Source organism: Serinus canaria, chromosome Z, assembly GCF_022539315.1.
Source record: "Serinus canaria isolate serCan28SL12 chromosome Z, serCan2020, whole genome shotgun sequence".
NCBI classification, from domain to species: Eukaryota; Metazoa; Chordata; class Aves; order Passeriformes; family Fringillidae; genus Serinus; species Serinus canaria.
Window position 1 is genome coordinate 38,523,551 of NC_066343.1, and position 15,219 is coordinate 38,538,769.

General features: G+C 36.1%; 1 protein-coding gene across 1 annotated transcript in view; it reads left to right on the forward strand.

Moving 5' to 3' along the window:
- The window catches only part of TUT7 (terminal uridylyl transferase 7), a 35,025-nt gene that overhangs the window by 3,507 nt on the left and 16,299 nt on the right, over positions 1-15,219 (forward strand). The window contains 13 exon segments of the mRNA XM_030236660.2: positions 3,054-3,155; positions 3,158-3,228; positions 3,762-3,878; positions 4,713-4,890; positions 5,378-5,466; positions 6,368-6,419; positions 8,128-8,197; positions 9,041-9,167; positions 9,891-10,010; positions 11,906-12,037; positions 12,780-12,960; positions 13,310-14,451; positions 14,577-14,727. Of these exon segments, the coding sequence (XP_030092520.2) occupies positions 3,054-3,155; positions 3,158-3,228; positions 3,762-3,878; positions 4,713-4,890; positions 5,378-5,466; positions 6,368-6,419; positions 8,128-8,197; positions 9,041-9,167; positions 9,891-10,010; positions 11,906-12,037; positions 12,780-12,960; positions 13,310-14,451; positions 14,577-14,727 (2,532 nt within the window).

Here is a 15,219-nt window from a genome sequence, read left to right on the forward strand (position 1 = left end):
TGAAATAGATTTTTCGAACCACTGGCAATCCTACTTGAGAACTTAAGGGAAGTGAGTTACTGATTACAGGAATGGGCAAATGTGTCTTAAAAGAGGAATTAAAATTATTGGTGTGCAGCTTAAATCTTGGCTGTCACTTTTGGAACAAATAATATACTGTAAGTATTTGAAAGGTAACAAAGTAGTAGTAAGTATGCATTTGTTAAGGAAAAGGTATGCCAAGCCCTAATTTATTTATTTAAAATAGGTATCGGTCCCCTGTGGACATGGGAAAGGCAGTTGGTAGGTATTGCTTGTACTAGTACTGTACTATTTTGTACACTCTTATGTGACAGTTCTGTAAGTAAACTAGTGGAAAATTGTCTGGATTAAATTAATGTAAGAGACTTGCAGAGCTAATTAGGTGACTATACTCAGAAACTACTAAAGATTTTGTCAGTTAAAGATAGTAGTGAGTGAAGGTCTAGTGAGTGAGGATTCTATTCCATTCAATGTTTGTTATACTACTCTAATGATGAATGAAGACGGCAGACCTATTAATTGTGTGCTCTGAAAATTGAATGTGCTGTGGAGCTGGTAGGAATGGAATGCAGAAAAGCAGGAAGGTCAATTAAAATAACTTTGCACAGTTGGAGAAATGACCTACATATAGGGTGAAATACAAAGGCTATGTAAATGCCATTGTTTAAGGAGGAATATCAGCTCTGCAAATAAAGTTACTATAATTTTTTTTTTTGAGAAGGATCTGAAATTATAGTGTATCAAAAGATGATAATGAGTAGTCATTATCATAGGATTGTGAGGCATGAAAAAAGACTCTCAGTCTGAAGTCCCCCTTTTTCTGAGTAGTACTCTGTCCAGTTTTGGCACCCCACTTGTATGAATAAAATGGAGGCTGTGCAAAGAAAAGCGAGAAGGTTGTCAAGATATATAGGAAACAGAAGCTATTCAAACTGTAAACAATGCCCAAAATTTCTGCAAAATGAAGAGGGTAGGGAGGCATAGGATCTTCTGTGTAGGAAGCTGTAAAAAGCTGATGTAGTAAACTATATTGTTTCTTTCCAATAGATGGGACGCAAAGCAGTGGGTGTAAAATTAAGCAAGAAAGATTCAGGCGAGGAAAGGTCAAGTTTCTAAAGGTAAAGCTAGGGAGGTTCTGGAGAAGTTGTCTGGGCAGCTCATGGAAAAGGTACTTGAAGGCCTTTAAGACCAGCTGAGCTTTGCTCAGATTTGACAGAGTTCATTTCATCCTGCTTTGAAGCACAGGCATAGCATAACTCACTTCTTGAGGTCCCTTCAGAAGTTTTGTGTTGAGTAGCAAAATTACTAAAAATGTTTCTTCAAGCATTTACTTGAAATATTTTGTGCAGTTGTCCTTTTCATTGCCTTCATGTCTTTTTTATTGTAGCTCATAAGGAAGTTTACCCAATCTCTGAGACACTGTTCTTTAGTACGTTATTTAATTATTAACCTATAATTAGATTGTCACTGTTGTACCTATGAAATATTAGAAGTATTTATTTAGTTTGAATTTTTTTTTTAAGTTTCTTGTTGGCTACTGAAACAATTGCGTAGGTAGTTGTCACAGGCTTTTCTGTGAAAACATTGATATTCCTCCAGGTTCTATCCATACTGATTAGTTTAAAAATGTAGTGAAACAGATGTGGCACTTCTTAGGAATTTGAGCAGAAGTGTTGGTGCAGAAATGAAGGATGTGGATAAGGTTCAGAAGCTCAGAGTTCTATTTCTGCTCCCTGGAGATTCCTTTGGAGTACTGCTTCTACAGCCTATTAGGCCTAAATTCTTTTTATTGTGGCTTAGACTTGTGCTGCTGCTGAAAGAAAGGAATGATATTACCATCTTTGCCCTGATACTGTGTGCACCACTAATACATGTGTGCTGTGCAGTGGACTGAACGAAATAACTGGTCACAAATACACAACTCTGTTGCTACCCTTTTGCCAATTATTAGAGACAAAAGTGTGGTCATTTTAAATTTATTTGGAAGATGAGTTTATCTGGTTGTGGGTTTTTTTGCCTTTTTAATTACTACAATTTAAAGCTTCATGCTATGATAAAAGTTTGGGAGTCTGAGGAAGTTGCATGAACTTTCTTAGAAGAAGGGAACTTCAGAAATTCCCGGCATTGTGGCATCCTGTATAGCTATACAAGTGAAAGGCAAGGTGTGAAAAACTGATGTGTATGTTTATTCCTGACATGATTTTTACATGTATTGGCTTTGGGTCAATAGCAGCTTCTCCTTCAAAATGATGATAAAATTTGCTTAAAAGTAGATATGGTATTTAGATTAATTTGTTCCAGAGCTTTTGCTTTTTAAGCATTATTATTACTGTTACTATTATTATTTTTACAGTTTTACAGCTTTATTAAAGCAATGTGCACATACTTAGCAAGTCCATTCTTTAGTCTCTGTAGCCAGCAGTGGTGCTTACTTTTGTTTATTTAATATTTTGAAGGTAGTACTGATCCAAATACTGGTTTAGCTGAAAGGCAAATTACATTATCACTGGTAGTAATCCTTGGTTAATAAATTGTCATATATGAGCTAAACCACACAATGCCATATCAGAATGCTGCTAGGTCTTATAAATCATTCAGATTGGACGACGCTTTTTAATTCTGTCATGTAGTCTAGCTTATTTGTCTACCAAAGCCTAGCCAGGCATCCCAAAATCTTTGGACATATTCTGTATTTTTGGTGTAATGAAATACAGGTGTATCTATTGCATTTAGTTCTAACTTTTTTTTGGCCAGTTTTAACAAAGGTATCTAAATCAGGTAATTTTCTTCAGTGGAACAAATTAATTGATTCATTTGTAGTTTGGGCAAAGGCACTATAGGTTGTGATACTAATATACACTAATTATTATCCAAGTTGCACAGGACAAATTGTTAAACCAAACCAGGTAGGTGAATTGTGCTTTCTTTAACTCTCATGTAAGTAGAATATTAATTAAGGAAAAAAAAAAATTTAAATGCTGTGTGGCACTCTGCAGCTATTTGACGTGTTTGCTCTCATAATTCTTTATAAGAAATGAAGAAGCTTAGAAAACCCAGAAGACTGAAAAGAAGTAGAAAAGATGAGTGTGATCATGATGAAGTGGAAGGTCCAGTCATAGATGAATCTGTGCTGTCAGCAAAGAACTTCTGGGACTGCAGCAAGCTGAAGAACGATTGAAGCGAGACTACATTTATAGACTGAAGAAGGTGCCACTGTCTTTACTCATACAGATAGACCTCTCCTATTTTTGTGCATATAAATATATTCTAGATGGTACACTTTGAGCAATATCTGTGATTGTAGCTAGAAAGTTTAGTTACAGAATTTAAGTAACATTATTGCTGTTAATGAATGGTAAAAAGAAGAGGGTTTACCTTTGGGGTTTTTTGCTGCAACATTGATAACAGATCAAGCTCAAAAAAATTGCTCTCCTTTAGTTCTTGGAATGACATCAGATCTTAATTAAAATGCTGGAGTAGTTATTTCTTCAATTAATATATTCTTCCATGGGCATTGGGTATTTTCTACTCTAAAAGATAAGGTGTGACTGACATGGTATCATTCTTCTGACATTATATTTGATGTGCAAACTTTTTGATGGCAAATAAGAGGTGAAGGAAGCTAAAGTGAGTGGGTGTAGGTTTCAGAGTTAGTCCATTGAACTTAGCAAGAGTACTGAATAAACTGAAAATAATACTTTTATACATTTTAAGGGTTTTTTTTACTATCTTTATTATAGCAACCTCGAAGCTACCCATCAGCAAAATATACCTGCAAGTTGTGTGATGTTCTGATTGAGTCAGTGGCTTTTGCTCATAAGCATATTAAAGAAAAAAGACACAAGAAAAGCTTAAAGGTAAGTTTAGCACAAGAAAAAAGTATAAACTGTAGTTTAATGAAATCTTCCTTACCCCACTAAAAATTATGAAACTGCACTGCTTTGAAAACAATTCCACATTTAGTTTTTACCATGTTTCAATATTTTTAAGAACTGTTGCATAGTGATACTAATGAAAACAGTAAGCTTGGACTTTGCAATGAGCAGTAGGAATTAGAAAATACAGTTGGTATGGCAGTATTAGAAGCTATAACCTGTATTAGAAGTTATAACAGGTTATAACTTCTAATACTGCCATACAGTTACTGCCTGTATGGCAGTATTAGAAGTTATAACCTGTTATAACCAGTATTTCTGACCTAAAATATGAATATTTTAGGTCAGAAATACTGCAAAAATAAAACATCTGTGGAGTATTACAGATTTATTTATATGTAAAGGAAATAGGTTTGTTTTGAGCATAAGCATCAAAATAACTTCCAGCATAGAATCAGTTTTACTTAAACATCTTCTACTTTCTCTGCTTGAAGTGGACAAAAATATGTCTTATGCAGATTTTCTGTTTCTTCCTCTTTAACTCCTGCCTTTTCACATTTCATAGGTGATGAAAGAGTTGTTGATTTTTTTAAATTTTTTTAACATGCCAAATACATGTGTTTATATCTCAGAATGTTACTTCAGTAACTGAAGTAACTCCCCCTGGAGTATCAGATTCTTTATTGCTTCGAATTATCTACATTACCTGGAAAATTTGTGGTGGTGGTGGTATTACATGGGATGAGTTGTTTGCATTGATTTTAGCATATAAAGCAACTCGAGAAACATATTAAAACATTGGTCTTGTCTTGAAAGGAAAAGCAAGAAGAGCAACTGCTGACTGCTCTTCCTCCTCCAACGCCTTCCCAGATACAAGCTATCAGTGTTGCTATTGAAAATGTTGTGCAGGAGTTTGGCTTAAATAATGAAGATCTAGAAGAAAGGCTTAACATTAAAGCAATGATGGAAAACTTGCTGCGTCAAAAATTGCCAGGTATTATTTGCAATTTAAGTGCTAGCTATGCCAACTTATTAAAAACAAAATAACAACAAAAACTGAACAACCAAAAAAAGAAATCAATCAAAAAAATCCCCAACAGCTTATGAAATGAAAACTGAATTAAAAATCTTGGCTCTCTAAATTCTAAACAGCATGTGTAGTTAGTAGCCTGTTGAACTTGATGTAGCAATATAAACCTGTTCCAGAATTAGATTACAATGGTGGTTATGACCCAAACAGGCCTGTAGTAAAAAGTGAAGATAAAAAGGATGTGGGATGAATTTGACCTTCATGATAAGCATTTACCAACAACGGCATGTGAGGCAGGATTTAGTAACAATTCTGGGCTGTTGAAGACCTGTTTTCTTTCCCTGTGCTTACCAAAACCAGGTGTAGGTTTAAGATCTATTAACAATGCCATAAGTAGCTACAGACTTAGAGTTAGGCATAGTGTAAATGAAGTATAACTCTTTTGTTGCAGAGTGTTCATTAAGATTGTATGGCTCCTCCTATAGCAGATTTGGCTTCAAAACTTCAGACTTAAACCTAGATACCCAGTTTCCTGCCAATGTAAGTAAGGCCTTTTTTTTAAGTATGTGTTAGTGGTTTTGAATGTGGTTTTTTTGGTTTTTTGCATCTTCATGTGTAGATTATATTGTAAATATATTCTATAATGTGGTAGTAACACTTTTTGTAAAAGCCCATTGGGTAAAACAGAGGCAGTCTGGTCTTAAAATAACATTTTTCATGGAACTGTAGTCATCAGGCAGTGTAATACATCTTTGTTTTGTTGAAACTTCTTCTGAAAACACTTAAAACATCTGTACTCTAGCAGTCCTCTGAGACAGATGATTATTTATATTCTCTGTCAGCTGGAATAAATGACACTTCTGTGATCTTGTTTCAGTACTGATCTTGGTAGTGTATTAATATATTCACCTGTGCACATTTTGACTACTAGGTTATATTTGAGCCATGGAACCTCATGGTTATATGTGGAGTAATTTAAGGTCTTTATTTGTCATGTTAATTGTTTTTATGCTTCTTTGTGCTTGAACATTGAAAAGGAATTAAGGACATGATTCCATACTTAAACTTACTTCTTCTGTAGTTGATTTGGCAGTCTCTTTTAGAAAACCAAGAATGATCTAAGTTTATAAAGTGCATAGAATTTTAAAATGCCATAATTACAGTCTTTAACATGATGTAAGTCCACTGTGTCAGAATGCAGTCATATTTAAGCACATTTAAACAATAATTCTGTTGGTGGGGGTTTTCTTACCATAACTAAGTCTTTGACAGAGGTAAAAATAACTTTTGGAACAATTTCCTTCAAAGCAAGCAGAGCTCCTGTTCCTTTTGATGCAACTTAATAATAGTGAAGTACACGTAGAGGTGGTTTTGAGTTGTAGAAAATCACTTTCCTGACAGGTGGTTGATACAAAACCAGCTTTGTTCCTTTTATTGATAGATGACTCAACCAGATGTTCTCTTACTTGTGCAAGAAAGTCTCCAGAACAGTGGTAAGAAACAATTTCTGCCTTCTCAATTTAATTAAACTATTACTGCTTAGTATTGTTGAATTTCCCCTCTGCTGAACAGGTACATCACATGCTATTCTTTTTTTAGAAATATATGAGACTAAATAATACTGCAGAAAAGAATACATTAGAAAAACTACTTTTGGTTTGACATTCAGTGTTACAAAGGCTGAAGTCCTCTTATTTTTGATGATTTGAGAAATTCCTAGTAGGAGGCTTTCTTCTACTTTATGAGTGAATATGTCATTACACATCAGGTAGACTCTGCTGCCCTCCCCAGTCTGTTCTGATAGCCGTGCATAGTACAGGAAGCAGCCTAAGTTCTTTAACATGTAGCAGAAACCCAGTTATGTACTTTCACATTTTGGTCTCTTCCTGTAATTACCTGCACATGTCTGTCAGTGCAGATGATGGCCATGATGGCTGGATAACGGCACGTGAGGCTTTTTACAGATAAGGCAGCTCTGTGCATTAATACAAGTAAAGTTTAAGATCCTTTAAAAAGCTGCACTTACTCAAACCAATTCAAGCATATGCAGACGAGAAAAAAAAATGAAAATATTGGGCAGGGAACATGAGAACTCAATGCTTTTTCATGCAAATTGCAACATGTAGCTTCACTGTTTTCTTGCCTTGCTTTATGCCCACAGTTTGGGAACCACACCATGTGGTAGTAGATTTTCTCTGTGATGGCACCCCCACTATCATTGTATGTGCATTTTATGGTCCGGACCATTATGGTCTTTGAGAATGGGGTTATTTTTAAGTTAGATTAGAGGAAGAAGACCCAGATCTCGTAAGAAGTTAGGATTGCCATTGTATCACAAAAGCAAGTAATATTTGCGTTAACATGTTGTGCAGAGTCTTCTCTGAGACTCTGAGAAGTCTCAGAGTCTCAGAGAAGTGAGTGATAAGAAGTGAGTGAGAAGATCCAGGGATAGAGTATTAAGTGTTTGAGTGGCAAAAGCAAGATAATTTTCGGTGAAATTAGGTATCCAGTTGGCTAAGTAACATCACAAAAATCTTGTCTTTTCAGAATTTTTGAGTAAAGTATCTAAATTGTTTGACAGTTTCCTCCCCTCCTGGCCCAGTGAAATTGTAGCTTTCAAAAGGTATCAAAAAATAAGTCTAGTTTGGATCAAATCAGCACCACTAAGAGAAGGGACTAGGGTGGCTGACAGCTGAATGATATAAATAATAAGAAGAAAAAGAAGAGAAAAAGCATAACAAAAGGACATCATGTAGGCAAGCCTGTTCTATATTTACATAAAAGATTGTCATATAACCAGGGGAAAAAGTTTCTTTCTGCATAGTAGTGATGTAACACTCTGGTATTTTTATTTTTCACACTAATATTGTTCCATAGTTGTTGTAGGTCTCTCTGCATGCCTCAAATACTGAAGCTAGCTCTTAAAAAAATATGCCTCCTTAATTTTACCTACTGTATGTATATAAATTTTGAAAAGTTCTGGTTTTTCTCAGTATTTTCCTAACAGTCCTTATTGTATAGACCATATTCTTCCTATCACATGTGAAACACATAGATCACATATACTTTATTTTTCTCAATATTAGTCATTATATTGGAAGCTGAAATTCTACCTGCGCTCTTCTAGTTGCATCCAGGTCAACATATTTTTTATCAACATCATGCTTAATGTGGCTTCTTCTTTTTCTTTTTCCCACTTAGAATCTTTTACGGAAGTTGATGCAGATTTCCATGCTAGAGTGCCAGTGGTGGTGTGCAGAGAAAAGCAAAGGTCTCGGTTGTCACTTTGTGTGTTCTAATAGTATATAGCAATGTAAACTAAATTACCACCTGATAAATGACGTTTCTGTACTAAATTATTACAGTTCCATGGATCTTGAAACACAAACTAACACTCATGGGCAAGTCATTCCTAGCCTAGAATAAGAGGGTAAGGGTTGTTCTGTCCTCAGCTGTGTATTTCCCAACCCCTTCAACCATTATGGCTTCCAGCATGTACCCTTACCCTTCCATTTGGGATTATTGCTTAAGCAGGAAGTTTCCTTTCTTATAGGTAGTGTACATACCATATTAAATTCTAGATTTCTGTAAGGATAAGAACAGTGCTTAGCTTCGCTTGTATTTTGAGAAAAGTGGAAAATATTTTATTTTGCCCATTGATGAATGTCAATTAAGATTCATGAAACATTCTATAAACAGCTACTGATAAAGATATTACCAGTTATTTGGTGCTACCTTGATTTTTCAGTGTTTAAAAATATTTTATGTTGTGTGAAAACAGCATAGAGACTGTTTGATGGTGGGTGTGGTGCAGGAAGACATTTTTGTTTCATGAAGGAAATGAAGCCTTTTCAATTCGGTAAATTAATATTAGAAAAAACACTTAAATTTGAAATGTATCTTAAAAAACTTGTACAGAAAATTATAATGCATATATTCTCAACCTAACTATAAATCAATAAGTATTGCATGCTGCTTTTCATGCAGAGACCCTGTCTTTGAGAGGCTGCCAAGTCTTTCCTTACAGCCTTTTGCTACACTGTTCTGTGAGGTGTTATCTGACCTATGGATGTTAAAAAACCTTCAAGATCTTTCATTTCTTTTCGGATTTCAGTGGCCTTATTTGTAAAGTGAGTGCAGGGAATGAGAATGCTTGTCTGACAACAAACCATTTGGCTACACTTGGAAAGCTGGAACCTACTATCGTACCTTTAGTGATTGCCTTCAGGTACTGGGCAAAGGTGAGAGTTATTTGTATTCCCTTATCTGTGAATAAATATTGAATTAATTTTGATAATATGCCTTTAGTTATGGTTTAGGAAATGGTTGTTGAAACAGCCCTTGGAAAAAGAGTTGAAATAAGGACATAAGTTTTTATAAATAGTACATTTATAAATTCTCTTATTATCATTTGTGTGTGATAATGTTCCTCTGAATTTCAAAAGTGGAATTTTAAGCTTCATTCTGTGGAATGCATGCTGTAAGTATCCTGCTCTGTTACCGAACTAGTCAGAGGAATGTATATGAGATGGAATTGCTAATTTCTCATAAACTTAATCCATCATGAAAAAAAGTTAAAAACTGTTTGTTTTCATCTGCAATAGGGACAATCTTGGAAATAACCTTGTAAAATTTATGTGTCTGCAATTAAGATATTAATTAAAAATAGAAAAACGTCTGACTTGTACTGTATCTATGCAAAAGGAGCTATCATTTTTTGCAAATGTGGTCTATGCTGTCTGTTTTACCAGTCTGTGTCCTATGGCTTTTACACTGAAAATGTTATAGTAGTATGGTAGTAACTGCATTAAATATGCAGGCCTTGAGAAAATATTGCATCTGGTAAGAGCTCAAAGATATCTGAGTTTCTGTAGTATTCAAAGTGATGTCTGAACAGTAATTTAAAACAATATATTTCATAGTATCACCTGAAGCTTTAATGGCTGCACAATTTATTTTTACAGTTATGCTGTGTTGATCGTCCTGAAGAGGGAGGCTTGTCACCTTATGTATTCGCTTTAATGGTTATTTTCTTTCTACAACAGAGGAAAGAGCCCTTTCTGCCAGTCTATTTGGGATCATGGGTATGTGTATTAATACACTAAGTACTTAAAATGAGAGGACCAGTTGCTTGTGGTGGTGTATAATCTGTCAGATTATGCTACTCTGAGCAAGCCATAAGCGAGTCATTCCTGCAGGAATTAAGAATATGAATTCATTATCATTCAATGGCTACACTTAACTTCAGTATGCCTAGCTGCATATTAAAGGTGGTGTTTCAAAATCCTAGTCACTAAATTAGGTGCTCTGTTGCACCTTCTGTGAATAAGGGGAGGTGGGCATTGAATAATGCATTTTGCAACAATTCCTCATATTTTTCAGCCTTTCCTCCAGACTGTTGAGAACTCAATCCACGTGGCTACATCCCAAAACAACATCTTGGAATTTGCCATCTAATTCTCGAAAAAATAGACTTTGGTTGGGGAGAACACTGGTGCACTGATACCATCATGAGGGATCACATTAGGAGTTTACAGCATGTATTTCTTTGGTTTAGAAACCAAAATGCATCTTGATATCAGGAGTTGTATGATGGATGCCAGTCAAGAATCCGATTCTGGATTGGCATCCATAATGGAAGTCAAATAATTCCATTCCAATTCAGTTATATTCATTGCACCCATTTTTGTACTTACAGTCTCTTGTTATGTTTAGCACGCATTCCAGTTCCTGTAACTAATTACAAGAACCTTGCAGTTAGCAATTTTTTCTACTACATTGCTGACTCATTTGAAAGCACATATACTTTCTGAACTGGATGAGAAAAATGTCCTGTTGTATATGGCCATGTAATTATAAGATAAATATTTATGCTTGTCTAATGTGCAAAGAAAGGATTGCATGACAGACACTGCATTACAGAATTTTCTGGGCAATCAGTTTCAATGTTTGGTAACCCACACAATACATTGCAAAATTCTGCCCATTGTCTCTTGTCCTATTGCACAGCACCACCTGGATCCATCCTCTTGATACCCTTCCTTCAGATACTCAAACATTGATGAGATCCTCTCTTAGTTGCCTCTTCTCAAGGCTGAACAAGACCAGTTTCTTCAGCCTTTCCTCATAAGTGAGGTGCTCCAGTTGTTTAACTATGTTTGTAGCCCTTTGCTTTACACACTTAAGGAGCTCCATGTCTCTCTTGTCCTGAGGAGCCCAGAAGTGGAGGCAGCACTCCAGATGTGCCTCACCAGGGCTGAGTAGAAAGACAGGATCACTCCCCACACCCTGCCAGCAGTGCTCTTCCCAATGCACCTCAGGACAACTTTCTTGGCTACCATGGCACACTGCTGGCTCCTGGACAGCTTGTTGTTCACTAGGATCCCAAGCTCCTTCTCCAGAGAGCTGCTTTCCAGCAGATCCACCCCCAGCCTGTGCTGGTACCTGGGCTTATTCCTCCTCAGTGCAGGACCCTGCTTTTGCCTTTGTTGAATTTCAGACCATTCTTGTCTTCCCATCTCTCCATCCTGTCAAGGCTGCAGTCTGGGGTATTGGCTACTGCTCCCAGCTTTGTGTCATCATGGCCTGCTGAGGAGGCCTCTGTCTCTTTGTTCAAATCACTGCTGAACAAATTAAGCAACACTGGGCCCAGTATTGACCGCCCAGTATTGACCCTTGTGGGACACCCCTAATGATGAGTCTATGTTTAGACCCCGTGCCACTGATTACAACCCTCTGGGATCTGCAATTCGTCCAGTTTTCAGTCCACCTCACTGTCTCTGTTTCCTTAGTGTGGACACCAGGACACCCTTCCAAGATGGAGTTTTTTGTAGAGACCTATAGAGATGAGAGAAAAAGGTTGGGGCATATTCTAGATGTGGAACAGCTGTTTTTAAACTTCGGTCTACTGCAGTGTGGGGACTAAAATTTAAAGTTCACATGATGTTTAGCTCTATGTTTCTTTTTTTGTTTCCTCTAGATTGGAGGATTCTCATTAAACAAATTAACTAATTTTCATCTGAGAGAAGTCAAGAATGATGCTGTGGTTTGGGAACATAACCCCACTGATGATTCTGATTTTCCACAAGAAACTTCCCCTAGAAGGGACAAGGTCTGAACTTTTAAATTTTTTTCACAGTAGTCTAGCAGATATTGCTGTCTCAAAAAAGAACAATCTTCTATTTCAGTTTTGTGCTTATGTTTCAAAACCATGAGCTAAGAGATAGCACAACTGCTTGCTTTAAGGTCTGTTGTACTCAGCTCTTGGTGCTAGGGAGCTGGCAGGAAAAGAGGTATAATTTCCATCTCTTTGATAAGACCCTGAATTTTAATCTGTCTGGGATAGTATAGTTTACAGAGTTGGAGCAGTTTTATCTTGGAATTAGATTAAGCCATATGAAAAATATTTTTTCTTTGCTTTGAACTGTTCTTACAAATTATTCCTATTATAACAACTTTGTAAGAAACAGTATCACAATGTGATTGCACGTTGTGAGAGTTAACAGTTCAGCCTAGACTTTGCTAAAAAGTTGGCTGGATAATCCATTCTGTCCTGTGACATGAGATACGTGTTTTTATTTTGAAATTTATAAATTACAGCATACACCCTTAAAGAAGTAATTGTTATTAATCACTAATGCTACTCTTTACCATTGCTGCATTCTTTCATTTTGAAGCTTTATAGTATGTCTTCCAACTTTTTAATTACAGTTTTTATTGTAATTGCAGGAGTTGAGAACCAATGATAAATTCTGCCACAGTAGATTACAGATGACATAAAGGAAGCGTAGCAGTAAAACAATTAAACACCTGTGTACTAAATATTATTTAAGGTTTTCTTCTGTAACTGACAGGTTCCCTTAGTATTTGATGAAGATCAGCAGTGTTCAGCACCTGTTGGCCAGCTCTGGCTTGAACTGCTTCGTTTCTATGCTTTGGAGTTCAATATGGCTGATTTGGTTATTAGCATACGACTCAAGGAACCAGTGTCTCGTGAATTAAAGGACTGGCCTAAGAAGCGCATTGCTGTGGAAGGTATATAAATATCTCTCGACAAACTTCAAAGAACTGCAACTTTTAGTTTTTATAAGGTGCTGACTTGGCTGTTAATATTGGGTGTTACAACTTAGAAATTTTTAATATTGGACTAGTTATAGTAGAATATTTTTTAAAAAATCAATTTGATATTTCTATTGGGTATTATTGTAAACATTGTCAGAAATAATTAGGTGAACTAAAAAATTGGTTTCAGCACAATTTATAGATCTTGTCTCTACACAATGTTTAAGAGTTACTAGCAATTCAGACTCTGTAAGGATGTAAGTGTATTCTTTTTGTAAGAAATTAACTCTTTCACTGCTGGCTCACTTCTTCTTTCTACTAGACCCATATTCAATCAAAAGGAATGTGGCAAGAACTCTGAACAGCCAGCTAGTGTATGTGTATTTTCTTCACTGTCTGAGAGCAACTTATAAGTATTTTGCCTTGCCTCACAAAAAAAGTGCAAAATGGAGCAAAATACCTTCTTCAAATGCAAATGAGGAGAAATCCCAAATGCTGGACCATGGAAGAGATGGTATAAAGCATGAAGATTCTGACTTGCAAAACTTGGATGGTAGAACAAACACAGCCATAGTGGATGATAGCATAACAGAGGATGCATGTATTGCCAAGGAACATAAATTTGTTCCTTCAAAACTGTATGATGGCTCAGAAAGTTTCACAGAAGAAGAATTGGCTGATGAAATAAGTCATCTGGGAATTACCCATGAAGACTCAGACTGCATAATTGAGGAAGTTATTTCTGGAGATAATGAGGATTTTAAACCTAGTTGTGAAGAGACAGAGAGTGAAAATGAAGATGAAGAAGAGGAGGAAGAGGAAGAACATGAACAAAGACAATGGGATACTATTTTGGCTGCTGAGCAGGCAATCGATGAAGACAGTGACAGTGGAGAACTCCCTGTTATGGTGAATGAGCATGAAGTAGAGACATGTAGGATTTCAGACTTAGAAGGTTTTCAACACATTGCACTTGCAGAAAGTGATGAATTTGGCTTGGAGTGCAGTGGTATAACAGATGATAAGGTCGACATTGATGAGTATAGTAGCACTGAAGGTACTGATGAATTGGATGAATCCCCACAAAAATTCCTATGTTCAGCACAGACTCAGATATCCCAGATGATTCACTCAGATGATGAAGAGGAAGAAGAGGAAGCACCAGCTCTTCTAAATCAGAGAGAATGCAATGCAACCATCAGAGCTGGAGGTGAACTTGATAACACATGTACTGGATCTGGAGATGATGATGCACTGTCAGAGGAAGAAGATGATTTTTCCGTCCCCAGTAAATATGAAAAGAAACAATTCAAAGAAAGTGTAGGTGGACATCTGAGGAACAGTTTGAGTCAAGAATATCTTACTGAGAAGGGAAGCCATTCTGAAGAGACCACAGCAGTAGAACAATGCTTAGAATCTGAACTTTTTTATGAATTCAGTAAACAAGCATTTACAAAGGGCAAGGTAAGCAAGCTGTATCAGAAAATAAACATATTGCTTGTGTTCTTTTAGAAGTTACATTAAAGTGTTGCTCCAGTTTATTAAAGTACTATAGTTTTTAAAAGTAATCTTGCTTTTTGTTCATGCAGTCTCCTACAGTAGTATGTAGCTTGTGCAAACGGGAAGGTCATTTAAAGAATGATTGTCCAGAAGACTTCAAGAAAATTGAGCTTGACCCACTGCCACCACTGCCACCCAAGTTTTCAGTTATTCTAGATCAAGTTTGTGTCCAGTGTTACCGTAAGTTTTTTCCTTTGAATATTGTGCCATAGAGAAAGAATCTGAAAAAAAACCCCATAGCACCCACAGACTAATGGTGTTATAAGGTGACAGTTTATTTCCTACTTTGCCTCCAACTCTTAGATACAATTCTATGATTTGGCTTAATGGTAATGGCTCTTATAGAACTGCTTGGTAGTTTTTATCTAGAAAGTTAGAAAGTGTGTAGATTTTTCTTCCAACTGGCTGGTTGATTACTCATACAGGAAAATACATTTTCTGAGAATCTAATTTTGGGTGGAGTTTTTGACTGATGCTTCTGCATTTGTCTGATTTGAATTATGTTAACTGTTCTTTAATTTGTAGTTTTCATTAAAAAAAGACTTCAGTATTCTAGAAAAAATAGTGAAAAAATGTTGTTTTGTAACATTTCTCCACTTTTGTTCTTTTCAGAGTGACCCAACTTTCCTCCTTTCTCTCTCGCCATTTCTGACCAGACAAAATGCATTATTT